Here is a 21505-nt window from a genome sequence, read left to right as displayed (position 1 = left end):
CAACGCTGGGTTGACGTTGGAATTTAACATTGTTTGGATGTTGTCAATATAACGTTTAGAAGATGTTGGGCTTTGGTTGTAAACCCAACAACTGAACGTCAGTATTCTATGTCAATTTGCCGTTGGCCTTTGACGTTGACCAGACATTGGATCTTGGTAACTTGCCAACACAACTTAAAACCAGCTAAAGTACAACGTTGGGTTGACGTTGGAATTTAACATTGTTTGGATGTTGTGAAAATACCGTTTAGAAGACGTTGGGCTTTGGTTGTAAACCCAACAACTGAACGTCGGTATTCTACGTCAATTTGATGTTGGCCTTTGACGTTGACCAGACGTTGGATGTTGGTTACTTGCCAACACAACTTAAAACCAGCTAAAGTACAACGTTGGGTTGACGTTGGAATTTAACATTGTTTGGATGTTGTCAGTATAACGTTTACAAGACGTTGGGCTTTGGCTGTAAACCCAACAACTGAACGTCGGTATTCGACATCAATTTGATGTTAGCCTTTGACGTTGACCAGACGTTGGATGTTGGTTACTTGCCGACACAACTTAAAACCAGTTAAGTACAACGTTGGGTTGACGTTGGAATTTTACATTGTTTGGATGTTGTCAATATAACGTTTAGAAGACGTTGGGCTTTGGTTGTAAACCCAACAACTGAACGTCAGTATTCTATGTCAATTTGACGTTGGCTTTTGACGTTGACCAGACGTTGGACGTTGGTTACTTGCCAACACAACTTAAAACCAACGAAAGTACAACGTTGGGTTGACGTTGGAATTTAACATTGTTTGGATGTTGTCAGTATAACGTTTACAAGACGTTGGGCTTTGGCTGTAAACCCAACAACTGAACATCGTTCTTCAACGTCAATTTGACGTTGGCTTTTGACGTTGACCAGACGTTGGATGTTGGTTACTTGCCAACACAACTTAAAACCAACTGAAGTACAACGTTGGGTTGACGTTTGAATTTAACATTGTTTGGATGTTGTGAATATAACGTTTATAAGACGTTGGGCTTTGGTTGTAAACCCAACAACTGAACATCGTTGTTCACGTCAATTTGACGTTCGTCTTTGACGTTGATCAGACGTTGGATGTTGGTTACTTGCCAACACAACTTAAAACCAACTAAAGTACAACGTTGGGTAGACGTTTGAATTTAACATTGTTTGGATGTTGTCAATATAACGTTTACAAGACGTTGGGCTTTGGCTGTAAACCCAACAACTGAACGTCAGTATTCTATGTCAATTTGACGTTGGCCTTTGACGTTGACCAGACGTTTGATGTTGGTTACTTGCCAACACAACTTAAAACCAACTAAAGTACAACGCTGGGTTGACGTTGGAATTTAACATTGTTTGGATGTTGTCAGTATAACGTTTAGAAGACGTTGGGCTTTGGTTGTAAACCCAACAACTGAACATCGTTGTTCAACGTCAATTTGACGTTAGTCTTTGACGTTGATCAGACGTTGGATGTTGGTTACTTGCAAACACAACTTAAAACCAACTAAAGTACAACGTTGGGTAGACGTTTGAATTTAACATTGTTTGGATGTTGTCAATATAACGTTTAGAAGACGTTGGGCTTTGGTTGTAAACCCAACAACTGAACGTCAGTATTCTACGTCATTTTGACGTTGGCCTTTGACGTTGACCAGACGTTGGATGTTGGTTACTTGCCAACACAACTTAAAACCAACGAAAGTACAACGTTGGGTTGACGTTGGAATTTAACATTGTTTGGATGTTGTGAATATAACGTTTTTAAGACGTTGGACTTTGGTTGTGAACCCAACAACTGATCATCGTTCTTCAACGTCAATTTGACGTTGGCTTTTGACGTTGACCAGACGTTGGATGTTGGTTACTTGCCAACACAACTTAAAACCAACTGAAGTACAACGTTGGGTTGACGTTTGAATTTAACATTGTTTGGATGTTGTGAATATAACGTTTATAAGACGTTGGGCTTTGGTTGTAAACCCAACAACTGAACGTCAGTATTCTACGTCATTTTGAAGTTGGCCTTTGACGTTGACCAGACGTTGGATGTTGGTTACTTGCCAACACAACTTAAAACCAACGAAAGTACAACGTTGGGTTGACGTTGGAATTTAACATTGTTTGGATGTTGTGAATATAACGTTTATAAGACGTTGGACTTTGGTTGTAAACCCAACAACTGAACATCGTTCTTCAACGTCAATTTGACGTTGGCTTTTGACGTTGACCAGACGTTGGATGTTGGTTACTTGCCAACACAACTTAAAACCAACTAAAGTACAACGTTGGGTTGACGTTTGAATTTAACATTGTTTGGATGTTGTGAATATAACGTTTATAAGACGTTGGGCTTTGGTTGTAAACCCAACAACTGAACATCGTTGTTCACGTCAATTTGACGTTCGTCTTTGACGTTGATCAGACGTTGGATGTTGGTTACTTGCCAACACAACTTAAAACCAACTAAAGTACAACGTTGGGTAGACGTTTGAATTTAACATTGTTTGGATGTTGTCAATATAACGTTTACAAGACGTTGGGCTTTGGCTGTAAACCCAACAACTGAACGTCAGTATTCTATGTCAATTTGACGTTGGCCTTTGACGTTGACCAGACGTTTGATGTTGGTTACTTGCCAACACAACTTAAAACCAACTAAAGTACAACGCTGGGTTGACGTTGGAATTTAACATTGTTTGGATGTTGTCAGTATAACGTTTAGAAGACGTTGGGCTTTGGTTGTAAACCCAACAACTGAACATCGTTGTTCAACGTCAATTTGACGTTAGTCTTTGACGTTGATCAGACGTTGGATGTTGGTTACTTGCAAACACAACTTAAAACCAACTAAAGTACAACGTTGGGTAGACGTTTGAATTTAACATTGTTTGGATGTTGTCAATATAACGTTTAGAAGACGTTGGGCTTTGGTTGTAAACCCAACAACTGAACGTCAGTATTCTACGTCATTTTGACGTTGGCCTTTGACGTTGACCAGACGTTGGATGTTGGTTACTTGCCAACACAACTTAAAACCAACGAAAGTACAACGTTGGGTTGACGTTGGAATTTAACATTGTTTGGATGTTGTGAATATAACGTTTTTAAGACGTTGGACTTTGGTTGTGAACCCAACAACTGAACATCGTTCTTCAACGTCAATTTGACGTTGGCTTTTGACGTTGACCAGACGTTGGATGTTGGTTACTTGCCAACACAACTTAAAACCAACTGAAGTACAACGTTGGGTTGACGTTTGAATTTAACATTGTTTGGATGTTGTGAATATAACGTTTATAAGACGTTGGGCTTTGGTTGTAAACCCAACAACTGAACGTCAGTATTCTACGTCATTTTGAAGTTGGCCTTTGACGTTGACCAGACGTTGGATGTTGGTTACTTGCCAACACAACTTAAAACCAACGAAAGTACAACGTTGGGTTGACGTTGGAATTTAACATTGTTTGGATGTTGTGAATATAACGTTTATAAGACGTTGGACTTTGGTTGTAAACCCAACAACTGAACATCGTTCTTCAACGTCAATTTGACGTTGGCTTTTGACGTTGACCAGACGTTGGATGTTGGTTACTTGCCAACACAACTTAAAACCAACTAAAGTACAACGTTGGGTAGACGTTTGAATTTAACATTGTTTGGATGTTGTCAATATAACGTTTAGAAGACGTTGGGCTTTGGTTGTAAACCCAACAACTGAAAGTCAGTATTCTACGTCATTTTGATGTTGGCCTTTGACGTTGACCAGACGTTGGATATTGGTTACTTGCCAACACAACTTAAAACCAACTAAAGTACAACGTTGGGTTGACGTTGGAATTTAACATTGTTTGGATGTTGTCAATATAATGTTTAGAAGACGTTGGGCTTTGGTAATATACCTGACGTCAATGTAACGTTAGCACTCAACGTTGAGCAGACGTTGGATGTTGGTTACTGGCCAACGCAACTTGAAACCAACTAAATGACAACGTCAGATTGACGTTAAAATTTCTACGTTTAACTGACGTAAGCTTTAGATGTTGTATCAACGTTGGCTTTTGGTTGTCCAACGTTGCAACCCATATCCAACCAAGAACCAACGTTAATACAACGTAGTGTGTCTGCTGGGGTGAGGCCTGTGGGCACTACTGTTTTTATTTTCTAAAGGTCTGATGTAAAGGCTTTTCCGTAGCTTCCCTGTTGATTTGTAGCGGAACATAAATCCACATAAACAAAGAAAAGATGAATGATTAGTTCCTTGAAATCTGTGTTCTGTTTTGGCTCCGTTGTAATCTGCTGAAAACATTCAGCTGCTCTCTGGGAGAAAAATCTTCTGCTGGCTTGTTAATGAAAAGTGAAATAGATTCCTGAAGCAGCAGGAAACCATCCTAATCAAAACAATTAACTGGTGTGAAAAACACCTCATCTTCAGTCTGGTGATGATGCTCAGTGTGACTTTCACATATCAAACTAATGGTGTAAGCCACTGCTCGCATGAAAATGTTGATTTGTGTATCTTTATCAGTCAGTAAATCATGTCTGCTTTATAGTAGTGATCTTCTACCCTGCACCCGTTTGATTCTTTCTGCAGTGTGGATCAAGAAGAGCCGGCTGCAATCAGCAGGTGTCACTAAATCTTCCAGGTTTCACCTTCCCGATCGAAAAAGAAAGGTGACATTCTGAGTCACAAAAGCCGCAGCAGCAGGCCGCTGCCTACAAACAGCTTCGTGCACGAAAGAGGAAGAGGTCCAGACACATGGAGAAGACGGCACCTGACTGAGAGTAGATTCAGCCGGCTCCTGTTCACTGCAGGAGAATCAGACTGAGCCGCGGAGTCGAGCCGGGAGTGATGGGAGCGTCTCGGGTCTCACTCAGGTCAACTGCAGCTGTCGTCTTTACCTTACTGCAGATCCGAGGTGAGACTTTTCAAGCAGTGAGGAAATGTAAAATCGCCAAATACAAAACGACCACTAAACTATTCTCTTGTGCTCCTGACAGCTCTGATCAGCGCCAAGACTACGGAAGTCTCTGTGGTGGAGGGCCAGAGATTCGACTTCAGATGCGATTATTCTCAAAACTACACCAACCACTCCAAGTACTTCTGCCTGTACGATGACGGCAAGCCGTCCGGCTACCTGATCCGCTCAGAGGGTCACGACCGGTGGGAGACAAGCGGACGCTTCGCCCTGTACGACAACACCTCCGGGCCGTTCTTCACCGTCAGCCTGGACGAGCCGCGTCTGGACGACAGCGGGACGTACTGGTGCGGGGTGGACGTCGCCGGCATGCCGGATATCGTCAGGGTCATCAGACTCCAGGTTTTCCCACGTTTGTCTCAAGGTCAGAGAGCGCGATGAATGGATTTAAATAAATTTTATGTTTGTGTCTGTTTGATACAGATGTTTTAAACACGCTTAAATCACAGCTCTGTTTCAAATTGTCAGGTGAGTTTTATTCGTTGGGGTCGTTCTGTCGCGCTCAGGATGTAAAATCGTCAGGCCGCTCACACGATTAATAGGAACCGAGAGGTGTTGCTTTTTGCCATTTATGTTCTGCATCTTAGAAGTTTCTGTTCCTACGGAAAAGTTTTGACAAGGATGAGAGGGAGAATGTTTTCCCTTCCTGGTTCACCACGGCGGATCACGTGGAGCGCTGGTCCACCGATGGCACGTGAGGGGCCCGGCTCGGGGGCCGGTGAGGGGCCAGCAAAACAGACGTAGCGATCTGGAGGAACATGTGAATGATTATGTGGTTTGAGGATTTAGAATAATTGGAAATAAACAAAAAACAAAAATAAACCAAAACTGAAGGAATGAGACATATTTACAACTCTTTGAAACTGTATGATTCATATAAAAAAAATACATGTCCTTGATAATTACATCCACTAAAGTAAGGTTTAGTTGAAGGTCCTGTTCTCTCAGTTGTTTTGTTGTTTAACGTAAGATTTCACCTCAGACTTCCAGATGATTGCAGCTGCAGCGGTGGGAAAAAGCCCTCCGTAACAAAGTGAAAGTAACAAGTTCTGCTCCAAAAGCGGAATTTACTCAGTTCACATCAAGGCCTTGTATGTCCAGTTTGTGAAGGATTTTCTTGATCCTAACGCTCATATTTTTAGAATTAGAGCAAAAATGTATGTAAAGAGTAAGTCAAATGCTTACGTTGATATCCTCTGTAACTTAAAAATGCAGAATATAAATGAAAATAAATATTTTCTCTGGTGGTTTTGAACTGCAGGTTCAACAAAGCAAAGTCCACAAAAAAGAAGAACCAAAAAACTATGTAAAACATCTGAAGAAGTTTACATCTATATACATTTTAAGTACATTTTAATTGAGGATAAACATTTGCTGTATATCCCATCTTCACTCTTGTTTTTCAGTAATTGACGAAGTGTCACCCCCTCCAGAAATACACAGTAAGTCTCATTCTTATTTATGTCTCCACACCTGCAGCATTTAGAACTTTCAGCTTGTTTTGTTTGAAGTGAGTCCTCATGTGACTGTGCGACGCTTGTTTTCCAGAGCTGAGCTTCTCGCTGTACCTCACTGCTGTGATGTGCGTGGCAGCAATGCTGTTCGTGTGTTTGTTCACGATCGGCCTCCTGCTGGCTGTGAAAAACAGACGCGCGAGATCACGTCGAAACGCCGAGGTTTGTCAGAAACACGCCTGTTCTTTGAATATATGTTGATGAGAGGAGCCTCTACTGTCCTCAGTGGCTCCACAGGAGGACAGTCTGGACGTGCACACATTTCCGTTTGACTTTATGTGATTTAAAGGTGCTGTAGGCTGGATTTTTGCTAGTCAATGCTAATTTTTCTGTGTTTTCTTTGGATTAAATGTTAGAGTATCCATTGATAATCCTTTAGGAGTGTAGCATAATTGCACTATCGTGAGGGAGCAGCGTTTCCATCTGTCTCTGTTCTGAGCTGAAAAGGAATCTCAACAGCGCCAGGTATCTTTGACCAATCAGAAGAGTCCATGAGGCTCTGACCATGATTGGTCGAGGGGAGTTCGTTGCACGTTCTTGTGGGAGGGGCTTAACTTGTGTAAGGGCGTGATGTCAGAGAAAACAGGACAGGATTGGCTGTGCTGGGTTTCAAGTCGCCATCTTCGATGGGTTAAATCGCCATCTTGCTTAGGCAACCCTAAGCAAGATGGCGGAGATGCAGAATCCTGCGTACAGCACCTTTAACCCGAAAAAGCTGAAAAGTTTGAGCAGTTGTAATCATTGGGTCAAAGCATCTTAACTGTAACTGTTGTTTAGTGTTGTCAGTGGTCAGAGGTCAGAGGTCAGGGTCATGGCAGAGCCGAGTCTCACTGATGCATGTAGGGAGTGAAGGGTACTCTGACCCGAGCTGCTGTTGCTCAAACTGCAGCAAAGGTTCATGGGTTCTGACAGAAATCAACCTCGATACACAGTCAGGCCGTGATGTATCGATGGATACGTAACTCTGGGCTTCATTTGGAGGTGCTGTCTCACATGGAGATACCGAAATGCATTTGTGTTGAATTCTCACGACGTCTCTCAGTTCAAGCCTGGCAGCTTGTAATGCATCTAGTTTTTTAGAGCTTTATTCACATTTAAGAGTGTTGTGTTCAGAACAAACTCACTCAAACAGATCTTTGTGAAATAGAGAAAAACCTTAAAGATAAAAAGAAAATTGGAATTCACTAGTCATTTTACTTCATTTAGGAGAAGTTTCAGACCTGGGAAGGAACTGGTTGTTTCCAAAGGAAATGAAGCTGTTTACATTGTGCTTTAAGTTAGCGTCAACATTTTAGCTCCCCATTTGGTTTAAAAACCAAAAAACCAAACGTGATTTCTCTTATATCTGTGAGATCAACCGTGAGGCTTTTTGCTCTTCGTACAGACGTCCTCGGACTACGAGCCAATGAAGCCCACAGTGAGAGCCGAGCCCGAACGCTGCTGCTCGTATCCAGGCTGCGCCGAGCTTTCAGCTGCTCCATCGGCAGCCAGCATGTCTCCGGGCCTCACGGCCAAGCAGCGGGAGTCGGCCTTCTCCGCCAGCTCCGACGACTACGCTGACGTGGAAGCTCCCCGGTGCATCTGTCACTACGAACATCTGGACCCCAGCAGTCAGGAGAATCACGTCTACCTCAGCATTCAGGGAAACTGCGACCCCAAACATGAACCCTCTAAAGAGACCATTCACTCTGGATAACGGCGCCGCTTATCGTTACAGTTCTGTAAACTGCGTCTTTGTAGTTAGTGAGGTCTTGCTGACAGAAATAATGGTTATGATGGGAACAATTTTATGAAGCTTTCAACATATGAGAAAGAATGATTTCATGTACATTGATGAATGAAAGATAAGATTTTGTGAAAGTAAAAATTGTTATAAAGAAAGCCTTTGCTGTGATGTGTTCAATTTAAAGGTAAACAAGGCATATTTATTCTAGGATATAACATAAAAAGAGGAACACATGACTGGTTTAAACATTCTTCTGTTCAGTTTTATCCAATGATTCATGGCTGCAGGTTATAAGAACTGAACTCAGATGGAGGACTGGGAGGCTGGACGGTCACCAGTCCACCACAGGGCAGACGCCATAGTCACATTCACATCAGTTTATAGTCTCCATTTAACCCCAAATGCATGTCTCTGAACTGTCGGAGGAGCCCAGAGAAAACACGTGCCAACCACCTCACCACTGTCGTCACATTTCTTCACTTAAACACAGTGACGATATTTACAGATGGTTCTTGCGTTAGTTGTCTTCTGACCTGTTGATCACACAGAAAGCAAAGTTCCTCTGTCACGGAGGGGGGAGGGACACTGACTTCTCATCACATGCTCAAAGTAGGATGTGGATACAGACAGAGGAACTGGCCATAGAGAGGAAGTATGACAACCAGCAGGAACCTCTTCTGAAGAGCCGTCTTATTAGAGGACTTGAAACCAAAGCGTGGCACCGAAAGACTGAAACGTGACAAAGATATTGCAGCTATAGAATGAAAATGGATGTTACCTTGGTGCTTATGGCCTTTCTTCTCCAAGGTGAGTTCAGTAAAAATATTCTTAAGTCCTTCTTTTCTCCACAAGTCACTGTGTTCAGAACAGGCGATGTATATTCCTGGTTACTTTTTCAAGTTATGTTTTCATCTTCAGAAATACTAGATTGTTGTGGTTTTTCACGCCAAAGCAGGATACAGTCAAAACACAGGACTTAGTGAAAAACTAATCAATGTACCTGTAGTTCATTCCAGGAGTCAGAGAGAAGAAATGATATCTTAAAAGAACAAGTTGTTTTAACCAAAGAGGGTGGCATTATGAGGCACTGCAGTGATACTGAGAGCTGAATATTATTCTGATGGTTCCCTAAAGAAGAAGATACTCCTCAAGGTCTTCCCAATGCCGCTATCTTCTCCTGTGAAAACACTCAAACATACAGAGTCATCCAAATTCAGGCAGTGAATACCGGAAACAGCTGGAGTGTGGAGAACAGGAGTTAAACTCCTTTGAATTCAGAAGTCACATAATCAATTTTATTTTGACTGGGCCTTGAATAGCGGCACAAACCACATCTGAACAGACCGTTCTGAAACTTCAAATACTTACTTGGTAAGTTATTAACTTTAATTACTACTTCATCGATAAGCTAACTGGCTTTCATTGTGTGCCACGAAATAAAACTTTCCCGTAAATGAAAAGAAAAAAATGAGTGCGGGAACTGTGTGTTTGACGCACTCCATCTAAATAATCTATGACTGACAAAATAAGAGCAGTTGAGAAATGATGTAAATCAATGTGGAAGTTACTGAAACTGAGTTAAATTAAGAAGCTGTATTGTCATTGCAGCGTCTCCTACAACTGCTGCAATGCTGTCATAATTATAATAGTATAAGGAATTTTCATTAAGGTGAATTAAAAGCCAAGTTAAAATAATATAAACAAATGGTTTTTCAGGTTCACATAAATATTTTCAGTAAAAAAAAAAATTACAAACACTGATTTAAAAAAAAGTAACTTCTTGCCCTTGTTTTTCTGCAGGGTTGCAGGAGGCCGAAGCCATAGTGGTGACTGCAGTGGAGGGACAAGAGGTCGAAATTAAATGCGTGCACTCAAACGCTGCCTCCAATGTGAAATATTTCTGCAGCAGACCCTGCGGAGACGAAGACGTCCTGGTGACCAGCAAAAGGCCACACAAAGACGGGAAATTCAGGATCAGGGATAAGGGAAACACATTCTATGTGACTGTCTCTAAACTGAGGCTGGAAGACTCAGGAACCTACTGGTGTGGAATAGAAAGAGTCGGCGTCGACACGTACACTCAGGTGGACATCAGAGTCAGTGAGTTATTTCAGCTCTGCATGCGAGCAGCTTGCTGATGGGAGAAACCCCTCTGTCTCATTTCCCTTTCACCAAAACGCAGCAAATTTCACAACTGTCTCAAAATAGGGAGGAGCTTTGGGGTTGTTTTGTAACGTTAGTCAGCACAGGAAACAAATCAGACTCTCACATTGCAGAAGTAAAAACATGTTTATCTGTTTTTCAGGAGAATCAAAAAGGGAGGACAGTCAGTCACAGAGTGCTCTGACCCCCAGTAAGCAACCGTCTCTGGTGTGAATGGTGATGGTTCAGTCCTGAGTGGTTTATCAGTGCTGTGGTTATCTTCTTCAGAGGAGCTGTACATCGGGACAGGTCTGGGAGTGGTGGTGCTGGCTCTGGTGGTAGCTCTTCTCATATTCTTCAGACATCGAAAGAAACACATCGGCCCATCTCAAGGTGAAAAAAACACCAAGATGGCGCAGAAGACACTTCAAATCGTCAGAAACAGCATTCTGATCATAGTTTGACGTCAAAACAATTTCAAAAGCAGTTTCTCAGCAACAGTACAAAGCAAATTGTTTGGAGTTCATTTTTGGGGACAAGCATAATGTCAAATCAATCCCAAATGTGTGTGTGTGTCAACTCATGCATGTCTTCACTCTTCGCACAGAAAAGGGCCAACCGATGGTTCAAGCAATACCGTCCACACAGGACCAGGACAGACACCCGGACGGCGCCGCGCCCTCAACCGGCCAGAAACACGGAGCGTTCAGCAGCGCCAACAGCACGACGGATCTTTACTCTGACGTATCACCGGAGCCTCAGACTCAACAGGAAGCTCTGTTTTACTCCACTGTGAGCTTCAACAAACATGCAGACTGCAGCGCCGCGACGCCGCCTGACCCAATGACCACGTACACGACCATTGAACTCAGATCTACAGACGAGTCAGCCGTCTACTCCAACGTCTGAATATCCAGCTGTCTGCCATACTGACTTTTGAGGAGAGTTTCAGGGAAATTAAAAGTGAAACTGCAGTATTTATCACTAACATGCCATGAGAACCATCTACAATCATAAGAAAGTGTATCATTCCCACAACTTTTACATTATTAAATACAATGCAGTATAATTATTAAATTAGTTTTTTTTTCTATTGTTGTGCTTTCATATTTTTTTTTTTTTTTTTTTTTTTGTACAAGTAATCCATGCCTTTATTACGTCCCGGCTGGATTACTGTAACTCACTTCATGTTGGAGTCAGCCAGTCGTCCCTCGCACGTCTCCAGCTGGTCCAGAATGCTGCAGCGCGGCTACTAACTGGAGAACGTAAGAGGCCGCACATCACTGCGGTCCTGGCCTCCCTCTGCTGGCTGTCTGTGCACTTTAGAGCTCATTTTAGAATTATTTTATTTGTTTTTGTTTTTTTTAAGTCTCTGGGCTGCTTCAGCCCTACACTCCTCCTCAGGTCAGTGGATCAGCTGGTCCTGGAGGGACCCAGGTCCAGGTGTAAGCTCAGAGGGGACAGAGCTTTTCTGCTTTGGCCCTGAGCTGTGGAACGAGCTGCTACAGACAGGCCCCCTCACTGTCCATTTTCAAGAGGGATCTTCAGACATTTTTACTCTTTGTCCTTTAACCCAGTATGAGACGTACTCCCGCTTTAGTGTCAACAATTTTATTTTATTGTATTTATATTTATTTTTAGATTTTCTTGCCCATGTGCAGCACTGTGTTGCCATGATTGTTGTCTTAAAGTGCTTTATAAATAAAGCTGAGTTGAGCTGAGTTGAATTACAGCATAATAAATGATAGTTGGTTCTGAGCATTGAAATGTGAATATTAATGTACTTTCACAGTAGAAAGCAGATACATTGTTCAGGCAGGTTGAATACACGCTAAATCATGGCCCCTTGTAGCCATACCGTGTGTGTGTGTGTGTGTGTGTGTGTGTGTGTGTGTGTGTGTGTGTGTGTGTGTGTGTGTGTGTGTGTGTGTGTATTCCAATGGCTATTACAAAAGTTCAAGGTGCTTTAAAAGGCACTAAGATAAAGATAAATATTCATTTTGACTTCTGTACTTGAGGAAGTTTGAGAAGTTGCTCTTCTAAAAATAAGAAAAATTAAAAAAAAAAAAAAAAAAAAAAACTCTATTATTATTTAGAATTTTCTCCAAGAAGTAGAGTACATTGCTGGGTAGGCGATCTAGGAGCCAATGTTTATTAATAATTAAAATGGACATCTTTTAATTTCTGATAGATATTGATTTTTGATTCCAGAGCATGCTTTATACCTCTAATGAGGAAAAACAGACAGTGTGATGTAGAAAAAACTTTTCTGAATGAAGCACAGCCAGATGATAGTTTGATAATATGGGGAACTGCGCCGTCTAGTGGTCAAGCTATATAAATAGAGCCTTTGCATCTGCTTGATGCGCCTTGAATTCAAATTCAGTCTGATCCTACATTCTCTACATTCAGCCATCATTCCCTCTTGGTAATTTCTTCTCTCTGCCTCATTTTCTGCTTCACTGCACGGATAAGTTTGTCTCCTTCTTTCAACCACATGACCTCAAACAGTTACTTTGAAAGAGGAAATGAATCTTGTTATTGGTACAAATAGAGAGACAGAAATAAAACAAACTCAGCAAAAAGAAATAGGAGTGAAACTCAGTCCAGATTTTCATGATATGCATTGTTGATTTCATTAGATTACTTTTCTCGACACCTTTATGACAGAAGAGAAAGTCACAGAAATTTGAATTTCAGGAAAAGTTCAAGTTTATCAATTTGATCTTTTTTTCCAACAGGATGTGGATCTTAGTATAGATTTTAGTTGTACTTGTTTATAAAATGAAATAGAATATGCCTATTATTTCTACACGGACGCAAAAATAACAAATCTTCAGCTCGGATGAGTCAGTCGATACTACAAACAAGAACAGACATCGGATCGTCAAAGACTGCAGCACAATTACAAACTTATTGGACTTCATTCATCTGTCTGCTAAACAGTTCCCTTCCTTTGTACCAGTCATGAAAAGAGCCTGATTGTTGAGGCACTGATGAATGTATATATACTGTGTCTACAGCATTTTACTGCCAGTTCTGTTTATACAGCTCTGATGAGCTCTGCTCTGAGCTTTTACAAGCTGAAAGAAGAATTTTCCATCTTTACTCTTTGTCTAACTTCATTAAGTGATAAACACAACATTTTAAGTAACAATCAATATGGATTTCGGACTAATCACTGAACCGCCACAGCAATTATGGAACTGGCAGAAGAAATTACAAATGCAATGGACAAGAAAGGTTTCTTAGTAAGTGTCTTCGTAGATCTTCAAAAAGCATTTGATACTCTAGATCATGACATATTGCTGTATAAATTATATAAGTACGGTATAAGAGGTGTTGCTCATGAATGGGTCAAAAGCTATTTAAAAGACAGAAAACAATTTGTTCAAATCAACGATATAAAATCTAAAAATCGAAACGTGACTTGTGGGGTTCCTCAAGGATCCGTCCTTGGACCAGTACTCTTTCTTCTCTATATCAGTGACATTGACACTGCTTCCAGCTTATTGAAATGCATCTTGTTTGTGGATGATACTACTTTGTATTATGCTGGAGACAATATAAATGAAGTTTTAGAAATTGTAGAAAAAAGAGTTTCAGAATGTTATAAAATGGTTCAACGCTAACAAACTATCTTTGAACATCAGTAAGACCAAATATATGATTTTCAGTTACAGAAGGAAAGACGTTGACACAACACTGACAGTGGAAGGTATAGAGATCGAAAGAACAAAGGAAATTAAGTTCTTAGGTGTATTTCTGGATGAACAACTAACATGGAAATCCCATATAGAGTACGTTAAAACTAAGATTTCTCAAACCATTGCTGTTCTGTACAAATTGAAAGAGTCACTTCGCAATAATTCTTTGTTTCTTTTGTACAATTCATTGATTATACCATATCTGACCTACTGCGTTGAAGTCTGGGGAAATGCTTGTAAGACCTACATTGAACCACTCTTCCTTTTACAGAACCGAGCGATTCGTGTGGTGAATGGAAGTGGTTACAGAGACCAAACGAACCCAATATTTATAAAATTGAAATCCTTAAAAATTAAAGAATTGGTAGAACTCAACCTTCTTAAAACAATGTATAAAGCTCCCTGGAAAAAAATATCATTTAATTTACAGAATAGATTTGCAAAGCGAGACAGTCAATATAGATTAAGAGGCATTGAAGTTTTCAAACGACCGGAATCAAGAACCAAATTGAAAGAAAGATGCATCACAACAAAAGGAATCAATTTATGGAATAAACTTGACAGTGAAATTAAGAGGTCTCAGTCCATTCACATCTTCAAGAAATGTTTAAAAGCACAGTTATTGGGAGGGCACGACTCTGTTTTAAAGAATGGTCAAACTTAGAATGATTGTTTCTTTTGAAAATAATTCATTAAGGTTTTTTTTTTGTATTTAGATTTTGTGAAATGGTTGTATTTGATCTGTAATTATTTGTGAAACGGTCGTATTTGTATTTTGATTTAGTGAAATGGTTGTATTTAATTTTGTATTTTTTTTGGTGATATGTTAACAAATCTTGACAAATTCTCATTTATTTTATGTTGATAGGGGCAGACATCATAAGTCTCACTTCTTTCTGTTCCTTTTCATTTCTTTCTTTTAAAAAGAATGAAACAAATAAAATCAATCAATCGATCAATCAAAGTGATTAGTATTGATCCTGAGCCCTGCACCTTGGAGGAAATGCCTCAAAAACTTTACATATGAAGTGAGAAGAATAGATCTGAGTTATATCTGATGCAGTTTGTCTTTGCGTCTGTCATCCAGATGTCAACAATTTGTGTTTATTTTAGCCAGACTTACTCTTTTTGTGGTGCTATCAAATACATTTTCTTTCCATAATAACCTTTAAATTTCACCTTTGGCAGGCCGGATTGGAATCTCTTGTGGGCTGGTTTTGGCCCACGGGCCTTATGTTTGTTTGACACCTCTGTGGTAAACAGTTACACGACTTTTTTTTTTTTTTTTTAACAGTGAAACTCCTCAACTCCCATGGACACACACCACATGCACTATACATGTTCACACAGGTCTTTTAATCCCGCCCCACTGGACAGAAAAGACTTACGTCTAACTTCATGAAGAATTCACTGGAATCTAAGAAATATGGATGTAAATTGCCTGCGTGAGAGAGATCATGTGAGGGATATTTATATTTCACATGAAAGAAATGAAACGATGGCGAGCAGGTGGAACGGTTCTGTGAGTCAGCACGCTCTCTTTCTCTTCTCCATTTCAGTCTCTGGTTGTTTCTCTCTCTCCACAACTCAAAAGAGGACCTTTGTTGTTCAACATCATGCAAATGTTTCACAGCGCGTGTTAAAAAAGAGGAACGGGTGTTTTTCTCACACAGGTGTGGGTTCAGAGGAGATACAGCGTAGAGGAGAGTTACTACATCTGTGAAGGAATGAAGACGTCCTTGAAAATCATTGTTTTCTTAATATCAGGTAACATTCAACACCTGTCATTTCATTAAGTTCTTTTATTTTGTTTGAGTTGAAATTAACCTTTAATTATGGTGAAATAACTGAATTTTTCATGGCAGGAAATGTATTTTTATTTTCTGTGGAAGGAGCCAAACCAAGACCTGCCAACGCTGAATGTAAGTACAATCAGACAGAAGTAGAAAGCACCCATTGCGCAAAGAGTTGTTACGCTTTAGATGTAAAAATAATCAATGAACAAACTTTATCAGAAACTTTAGATTTATTCCTTTCCACTGAAGGTCAAAAATGTGTTTTTTTAAATTCAGTAATTCACACCTTCTTTATAAATACTGATAAGAATCTCAGGGCAACAGGAAACACAAGAAAGGTCGCTGGTGCATGAATAATGAAGCAGATAGAATTTAGAAAACAATTTTTCTGTCTTATATTCTGTTATATGATGCTGAGTGGCGATGGGAGGAATATTTTTAAAAATTAAATTAATGTAAAGGAGCTCTAATCTTTAAATTTGTCAAATTAATGATTGTTGAAGTTTACTAATTTGCTTCCAAAGAGCATCTCTCTGCTGTGCTGTTGCCACAGTGTAATCATGATGACTGATCGGTCTGATTAAACAGTGTCTGACGTGTGGAAACATGGTTTTATTATCTCTCACATCAGTGAGAAAATGTCAGGTTCATAACATTTTAAAGCCGAATTACACAGAATAATTGTGGTTTTGCTGAATTGGATTCTCCTCAACAGAAAAACCTTTTATGAAATGGCTCCAAAATTATTTAATGATCTTGGAAACTGTCCAGTGTAAATAAAAACCTGTAGAAATCCCCTGAGGTTAAAACGTTCACTTTCAAGTATTTTAGTGAAGGCTCCACGTGAAGGCTTCAAATATTTCTGTTTAATACAAATCACTTGTGAAGAAGAATCGTTCATCTGTAATGACTGTATTTTATCTTTTAAATCATGGTAAGTTTGATTTTTAATGGCTATTTCTGCATTTTATCCAAACAACCTCATGTTTGAATCAGTGTTTTAAACTTCTTAAGGTGCAAATAAATGTTAAAAGGACAATTTGGTCTCAGTCATCAGCTCTCTGGTTCTGGTTCAGCAGCAGCTCTGCTGATGCTTAAACTACTTCTTTATTCGATGTCCCAGATGAAAATAAGTGAGGAATCGGAGGAGGTTCTGACAGCAGGTCTGAGCTTGTTCTCACAGAATTACTTCACAGAATAGAGCCAGAGTGTCACACAGACTATTGAAAATCCACACTCAGTTAATCCAGGTTTGGATCACAGGAAGCTGGCGTCAATCTCAGCTGATAGAATATTTGAATGCCCCGAGAATGGGAGTGATGAAGCCTCTTCCCTCAAGCAGAGGACGCATTATATTTATTGTAGTTTTTAAAGCAGTGACACTTCATTTTTTTATGTTCTGGGGTGGAAAGTCAGGCTACACTGAAAGCACTCATGGTGTAAAAAAAACATTAATCAGTAAATAAAGTGTTGCGACAACTTGAGGTGGCTTTAGCGTAACAGGTGCATCTGAACTGAATTTAAAAATATCCTCAACCTTGCGGCAGGTCGCAGCACACCTGTGAATCAGACTGCATATCTCGGAGGCTCTGCCACCATCGTCTGCAATTATCCAAGCACCGAAGAAAACAAGATCAAACACTTCTACAAAGAAGCTGAGAGCAACAGACCCATAGTAATTGAATCTTGGCAGCCACTAACCAGAAAAGGCAGGTTTTCTCTGGAAAATTCTAGAGATCGAGGAGTCTACACTGTGAACATTACCTCACTGACACGCAGCGATGCTGGGAAATATGTGTGTGCTGTGAGAAATGATGAACACACTGCATGTTTGACTGAGATCCACCTGCAAGTATTGAGTGAGTACTGACTAGAAAAGAGGAAAAGATGCTGAACTGGACTGTTGCTTAACTGAAGACGGATTTCTTTCCTGTTGCAGGTTGGGATGACATTAACCCAAAGAAAATTTCTGGAGTTACTTCAAAGAATGCGTACATCAATTGTTCCTATACTGACAAGCATGCGGGAAACGAGAAGTTCTTGTGCAAAGGGGAGAATCCTGCAAACTGTACAAAGTTGATACATACAACAGAGCACGATAGAAATGTAGTTGAAGGCAGGTTTGACATCAGGGATAGCCCCCGATCCAAGTATTTCTATGTGTACATCAAAAACTTGACCAAATCCGACTCTGGGACATACTGGTGTGGCTTCGAAGAGACGCTGCAACATGACAGCTACACCAAAATACAGCTTACTGTCGGTGAGTACACCCAGCCACTGTGAGTCAGGCGGACGGACACGTTTACTCAGTCTGACGGAAGCATTTCCTGACTCCTTCAGTATTTTTGCACAGCTGATGGCCTTCCTTTAATGTCTTCCTTCTCTGCATCCATGAACCTCAGTATCTTTTTCCCTTTATTAATATCTGACATAACTCACTTTCCCTTCAACTGTTACTGTTCAGCAGTTGTTACTCTAATGCAGTCATTTTAAAACCTTTTCATTCTCTTCACTCACAGTAAAAACCCCAGCATCCTTCGGTTCTTCTTTCTTTTTGCTGGTCACTGGCTCCACCTCTATGGTCTGCTCTCACCGCCCTCCTGCAGACCTTCCTATGTTTGGAACAGTAATGTTTATTATCGTGCCTTTCATCTTTCATCATATTTCTTCTCACTCTCAAACAGCTGAAAATACAAAATCGGTCAGTTCAAGAGGAAAGGATCAAGGAGTGGAAACACGTGACTCTGGCACCGATAAGGACAAGAAACCACGCAAAAAGCCCAGGAAGCTTGCATTAGGTAGGTGCCTTTAGGCAAACAGAGTTGGGTTAGAGCTCCACATGTACTATGACACACTGTCTGCTCGCATGCAACAATTGATGGTGTTATCTTTTGTATTGTCTTGCAGTTTTGGTCGTCGGTATCTTGTTATGTATTTCATTGTTAACAATAACTGTGATCATGCTGTGCAGACAGAGACTCACCTGCAAACGGGGTGAGACACACCACCTCAGCATAACACACACTAACACGATTCTCTCCATTTGTTTCTATTTTCAGTTCATTCTTTACGCATGATTTCTGAAGCCACAGACTTTAGTTTTTAGTGATGTGGTTATTTGCACAGGCTTCGTGAACAGATGAGGATGTTTCCTCTTAATGAACTCTGTTTTTGCATGTTGCGCTGCAGATGAACGACCGGAGCAAACCACAAACCCTGGACCAAACACAGAGGTAGTGTGTGTGTTTGCTTGGTTTGCATATCAGAACAGCAGCTGTTCATGTTTCACCTCGCCTCTCCTCTCCTCCTCCTCAGGGAGAAAATGGAGATCACAATTATGAAGAGATAGTGTTTGAGAGCCAGCCTGCGCGCCCCCTGCCGTCTGTTTATGCCACCGTCAACGCTCCCGCTGACCTGCTCCCGGAGAAGAACACTCCTCCTGATGTCAACACAACCCAGGCCGCTGATCCTCCAGCACCAGTGTCAATCGTATATTCCACTGTCAAAATCCCAGAGGAGCAGTGATGTGGGCCCTCTGGAAAGAGGAGGAGGTGGTGAAATGCCAGCTTTTAATTTGTTGCATGTCCTAAGTTTTGAGACACGTAGGATATGCAAAACAAAACTAGACTCCCTGACATTGATAATTAGCTGAGCCTCAGCCACATGATGCTTCCAATAACCTCCAATGAGTGTCTGGATTCGGGATGAATCCCGATTAGTTCACTAATTCCAACCAGTTCAGTCAGGTTTGATGGTTTCTGAGCATGGACAGCTCACATCAGCTCATCCCACAGATCTCTAATGATATTCCAGCCTGGGAACGGGGATGATCATCCCAGAACATTGTTCTTGTTCCTCTGAATATAGTTTGATCAGTGTTTTGTCTCGTTGTCTTGTTGAAATATAAGAAGTGTTTTTCTGTAATAATTTTAAGCTGTTTTAACATGTAATGTTTATACAAATATTTCCATAAATAAACTGTGGTTGGATGGACTTGGATCCTCTTCATGTCAAAATTGTCCATTTTACTAAGATATCCTGCTGAGAAAGCACAGAATTGTTCTTCTTAATAAAAAGGGGCTCATTTTTGACTGCAGTTGGAGTTTTGTAGAAACTTGTGTTGCTTCACTTTAAAAGTCAATGCAGAGTATGAAGAGGCCTCAGTGTCAGGCTGAGCCTCACTGGAGCCAACAGCGCCCTCTGGTGGACAGCTCCATGATCACAGTTAATGCTGTCATCCCTTGTATTTGTTACAGTTATTAAAAATAACCATTTTCATCTCACCTGTCATCTTTATAATGAATGCATCGATTCGCATGTGGAAAAAGCTGTGGAATTCCTGTCGTACAAGCTGAATGCAGATGGAGAGAACTGCAGTCTGATGAAACGAAGAACATAAAAATACACATTTTTCCTGAGCTATAGTGATATAACAGAGCTCTCTATCTTTACTTTTTCTTGATGCGTTAGAAATATAAAAATGTGTCAGCTTGAAGATTTGAGCATATCTGAGACAACTGGGTTGACGCATCTCCCAGATTGCAGCCTTTTGTGGGCATTCCTTCACCTGCAGTGGTCAGGCTCTGTTGACAGTGGTCCAATGAAGGAAAATCTAACTGATGACAGGGTTATGAGCAGCACTGATGCTCCTACTGAGATCCCACCTCTCAGCTCAGAGGAGTCTGCTGTTAACATCCTGCTGTCAGATACCGCAGCACACCTTCAGAGTGCAGTGGAGGCTATAGGGTGGTGGTTCAGGGCTTTATAGGCGGCAAGCAGGGTCCAGAATCTGGCAGGTTTACAGCTTTATGCATTCCTATTCTACACAGAGAGAAACAGGCAGTTCTAGTGGTCTCATTAAACATGTTTTCAGGATTGTGGGAGAAAACCAGCGTACTCAGAGAAAACCCACACATTCAGGGAGAACATGCAAACTCCACCTTGACAAAGGCCCTCAAACCCAAACTCACAATATGATTCACAAGGAATAACCACTACACCATACAGCAGAGAGTTACAGTGTTGCACAAAAGTTTCTGTCTTAACAGGTGGGAAAACATTTAAGTCAACATTTTTTCAGAGCAAACACCGGATTTTGGAATAAACTCTCAGAGAGTATAAAACAACTCAGTTTCAGACCACATGACCATCTGAGCTGAGGAGCAGTGCTGCACTGCAATGTTGCAGTGTAATGTTTGTTAACCACATGATTCTAATCACAACAAACAGCGGTTTGGTTTAAGTTTCTCTGAATGCAGAACAGAACGTCCACAGTGAAGGTGAATGTTTCCTCATTGTGGCAGCTCCGCTCTTCCCTAATTTTGCACAGTTCTGCATTCCAGTGGATTATTTCAGTGTATTAAAACATAACACAGCAATTAATTAAAAATAGAACAAGTCCAGTTAAAAAAAAAATGAGGGAAAAAATATCCAGAATCAAAGTTTGAAAACCAGGAGCGAGAAAAAGAAAATGGAAGTAATGAGTTTTCATGACAATGAGCTCAGAGTTTTAATCTCTGTCAAAGTTCAAGTGTAAAAACTGGATCATAAAATTGATGACATGCCGTGACCGGGGTTTGACGGACGGTCTTTCTGACCAATCAGGTGAAAGAGTGCGGC

At 40.7% G+C, this 21505-nt stretch overlaps 3 protein-coding genes across 5 annotated transcripts; all 3 read left to right on the top strand.

Moving 5' to 3' along the window:
* Nucleotides 1-4844: 4844 nt before the first annotated feature.
* On the top strand, nucleotides 4845-8298 carry LOC115390658 (CMRF35-like molecule 6). Its single transcript, XM_030094590.1, has 5 exons — nucleotides 4845-4938; nucleotides 5021-5362; nucleotides 6405-6440; nucleotides 6547-6674; nucleotides 7897-8298. The coding sequence occupies exons 1-5, from the start codon at nucleotides 4872-4874 to the stop codon at nucleotides 8206-8208; spliced, it is 885 nt and encodes a 294-aa protein (XP_029950450.1). The 5' UTR covers nucleotides 4845-4871; the 3' UTR covers nucleotides 8209-8298.
* Nucleotides 8299-8907: 609 nt separating this feature from the next.
* On the top strand, nucleotides 8908-12141 carry LOC115390528 (CMRF35-like molecule 1). The gene is made up of 5 exons (XM_030094432.1): nucleotides 8908-9045; nucleotides 10039-10338; nucleotides 10544-10591; nucleotides 10669-10773; nucleotides 10988-12141. The coding sequence occupies exons 1-5, from the start codon at nucleotides 9000-9002 to the stop codon at nucleotides 11287-11289; spliced, it is 801 nt and encodes a 266-aa protein (XP_029950292.1). The 5' UTR covers nucleotides 8908-8999; the 3' UTR covers nucleotides 11290-12141.
* A 3629-nt stretch (nucleotides 12142-15770) lies between these two features.
* LOC115390400 (CMRF35-like molecule 7) lies at nucleotides 15771-20084 on the top strand. Of its 3 annotated transcripts, XM_030094255.1 has the most exons (8): nucleotides 15771-15854; nucleotides 15953-16009; nucleotides 17431-17742; nucleotides 17823-18146; nucleotides 18571-18684; nucleotides 18794-18880; nucleotides 19076-19119; nucleotides 19202-20080. In XM_030094255.1, the coding sequence occupies exons 1-8, from the start codon at nucleotides 15815-15817 to the stop codon at nucleotides 19409-19411; spliced, it is 1188 nt and encodes a 395-aa protein (XP_029950115.1). In that variant the 5' UTR covers nucleotides 15771-15814; the 3' UTR covers nucleotides 19412-20080. The 3 variants fall into 3 exon arrangements, with proteins under 3 accessions (XP_029950115.1, XP_029950116.1, XP_029950117.1); XM_030094256.1 differs by lacking the exon at nucleotides 17431-17742 and having other exon boundaries at nucleotides 19202-20082; XM_030094257.1 differs by lacking the exons at nucleotides 17431-17742; nucleotides 17823-18146 and having other exon boundaries at nucleotides 19202-20084.
* The last annotated feature ends 1421 nt before the right edge of the window (nucleotides 20085-21505 follow it).

This window comes from Salarias fasciatus, chromosome 6 (genome assembly GCF_902148845.1).
Source record: "Salarias fasciatus chromosome 6, fSalaFa1.1, whole genome shotgun sequence".
Taxonomy (NCBI): Eukaryota; Metazoa; Chordata; class Actinopteri; order Blenniiformes; family Blenniidae; genus Salarias; species Salarias fasciatus.
Note: the sequence above shows the minus strand (reverse complement) of the source record. Positions and strands in the feature narration are given on the sequence as shown.

Bases quoted from the DNA above. Each gene is read 5' to 3' on its own strand.
- LOC115390658 (XM_030094590.1), top strand. From the start codon at position 4,872: ATGGGAGCGTCTCGGGTCTCACTCAGGTCAACTGCAGCTGTCGTCTTT. The intron at 5,363-6,404 runs GTCAGAGAGCGC...CTTGTTTTTCAG, and splicing joins TTTCCCACGTTTGTCTCAAG to TAATTGACGAAGTGTCACCC. The intron at 6,441-6,546 runs GTAAGTCTCATT...CTTGTTTTCCAG, and splicing joins ACCCCCTCCAGAAATACACA to AGCTGAGCTTCTCGCTGTAC.
- LOC115390528 (XM_030094432.1), top strand. From the start codon at position 9,000: ATGAAAATGGATGTTACCTTGGTGCTTATGGCCTTTCTTCTCCAAG. The intron at 9,046-10,038 runs GTGAGTTCAGTA...GTTTTTCTGCAG, and splicing joins TATGGCCTTTCTTCTCCAAG to GGTTGCAGGAGGCCGAAGCC. The intron at 10,774-10,987 runs GTGAAAAAAACA...CTCTTCGCACAG, and splicing joins ACACATCGGCCCATCTCAAG to AAAAGGGCCAACCGATGGTT.
- LOC115390400 (XM_030094255.1), top strand. From the start codon at position 15,815: ATGAAGACGTCCTTGAAAATCATTGTTTTCTTAATATCAG. The intron at 16,010-17,430 runs GTAAGTACAATC...ACCTTGCGGCAG, and splicing joins AAGACCTGCCAACGCTGAAT to GTCGCAGCACACCTGTGAAT. The intron at 17,743-17,822 runs GTGAGTACTGAC...TTCCTGTTGCAG, and splicing joins GATCCACCTGCAAGTATTGA to GTTGGGATGACATTAACCCA.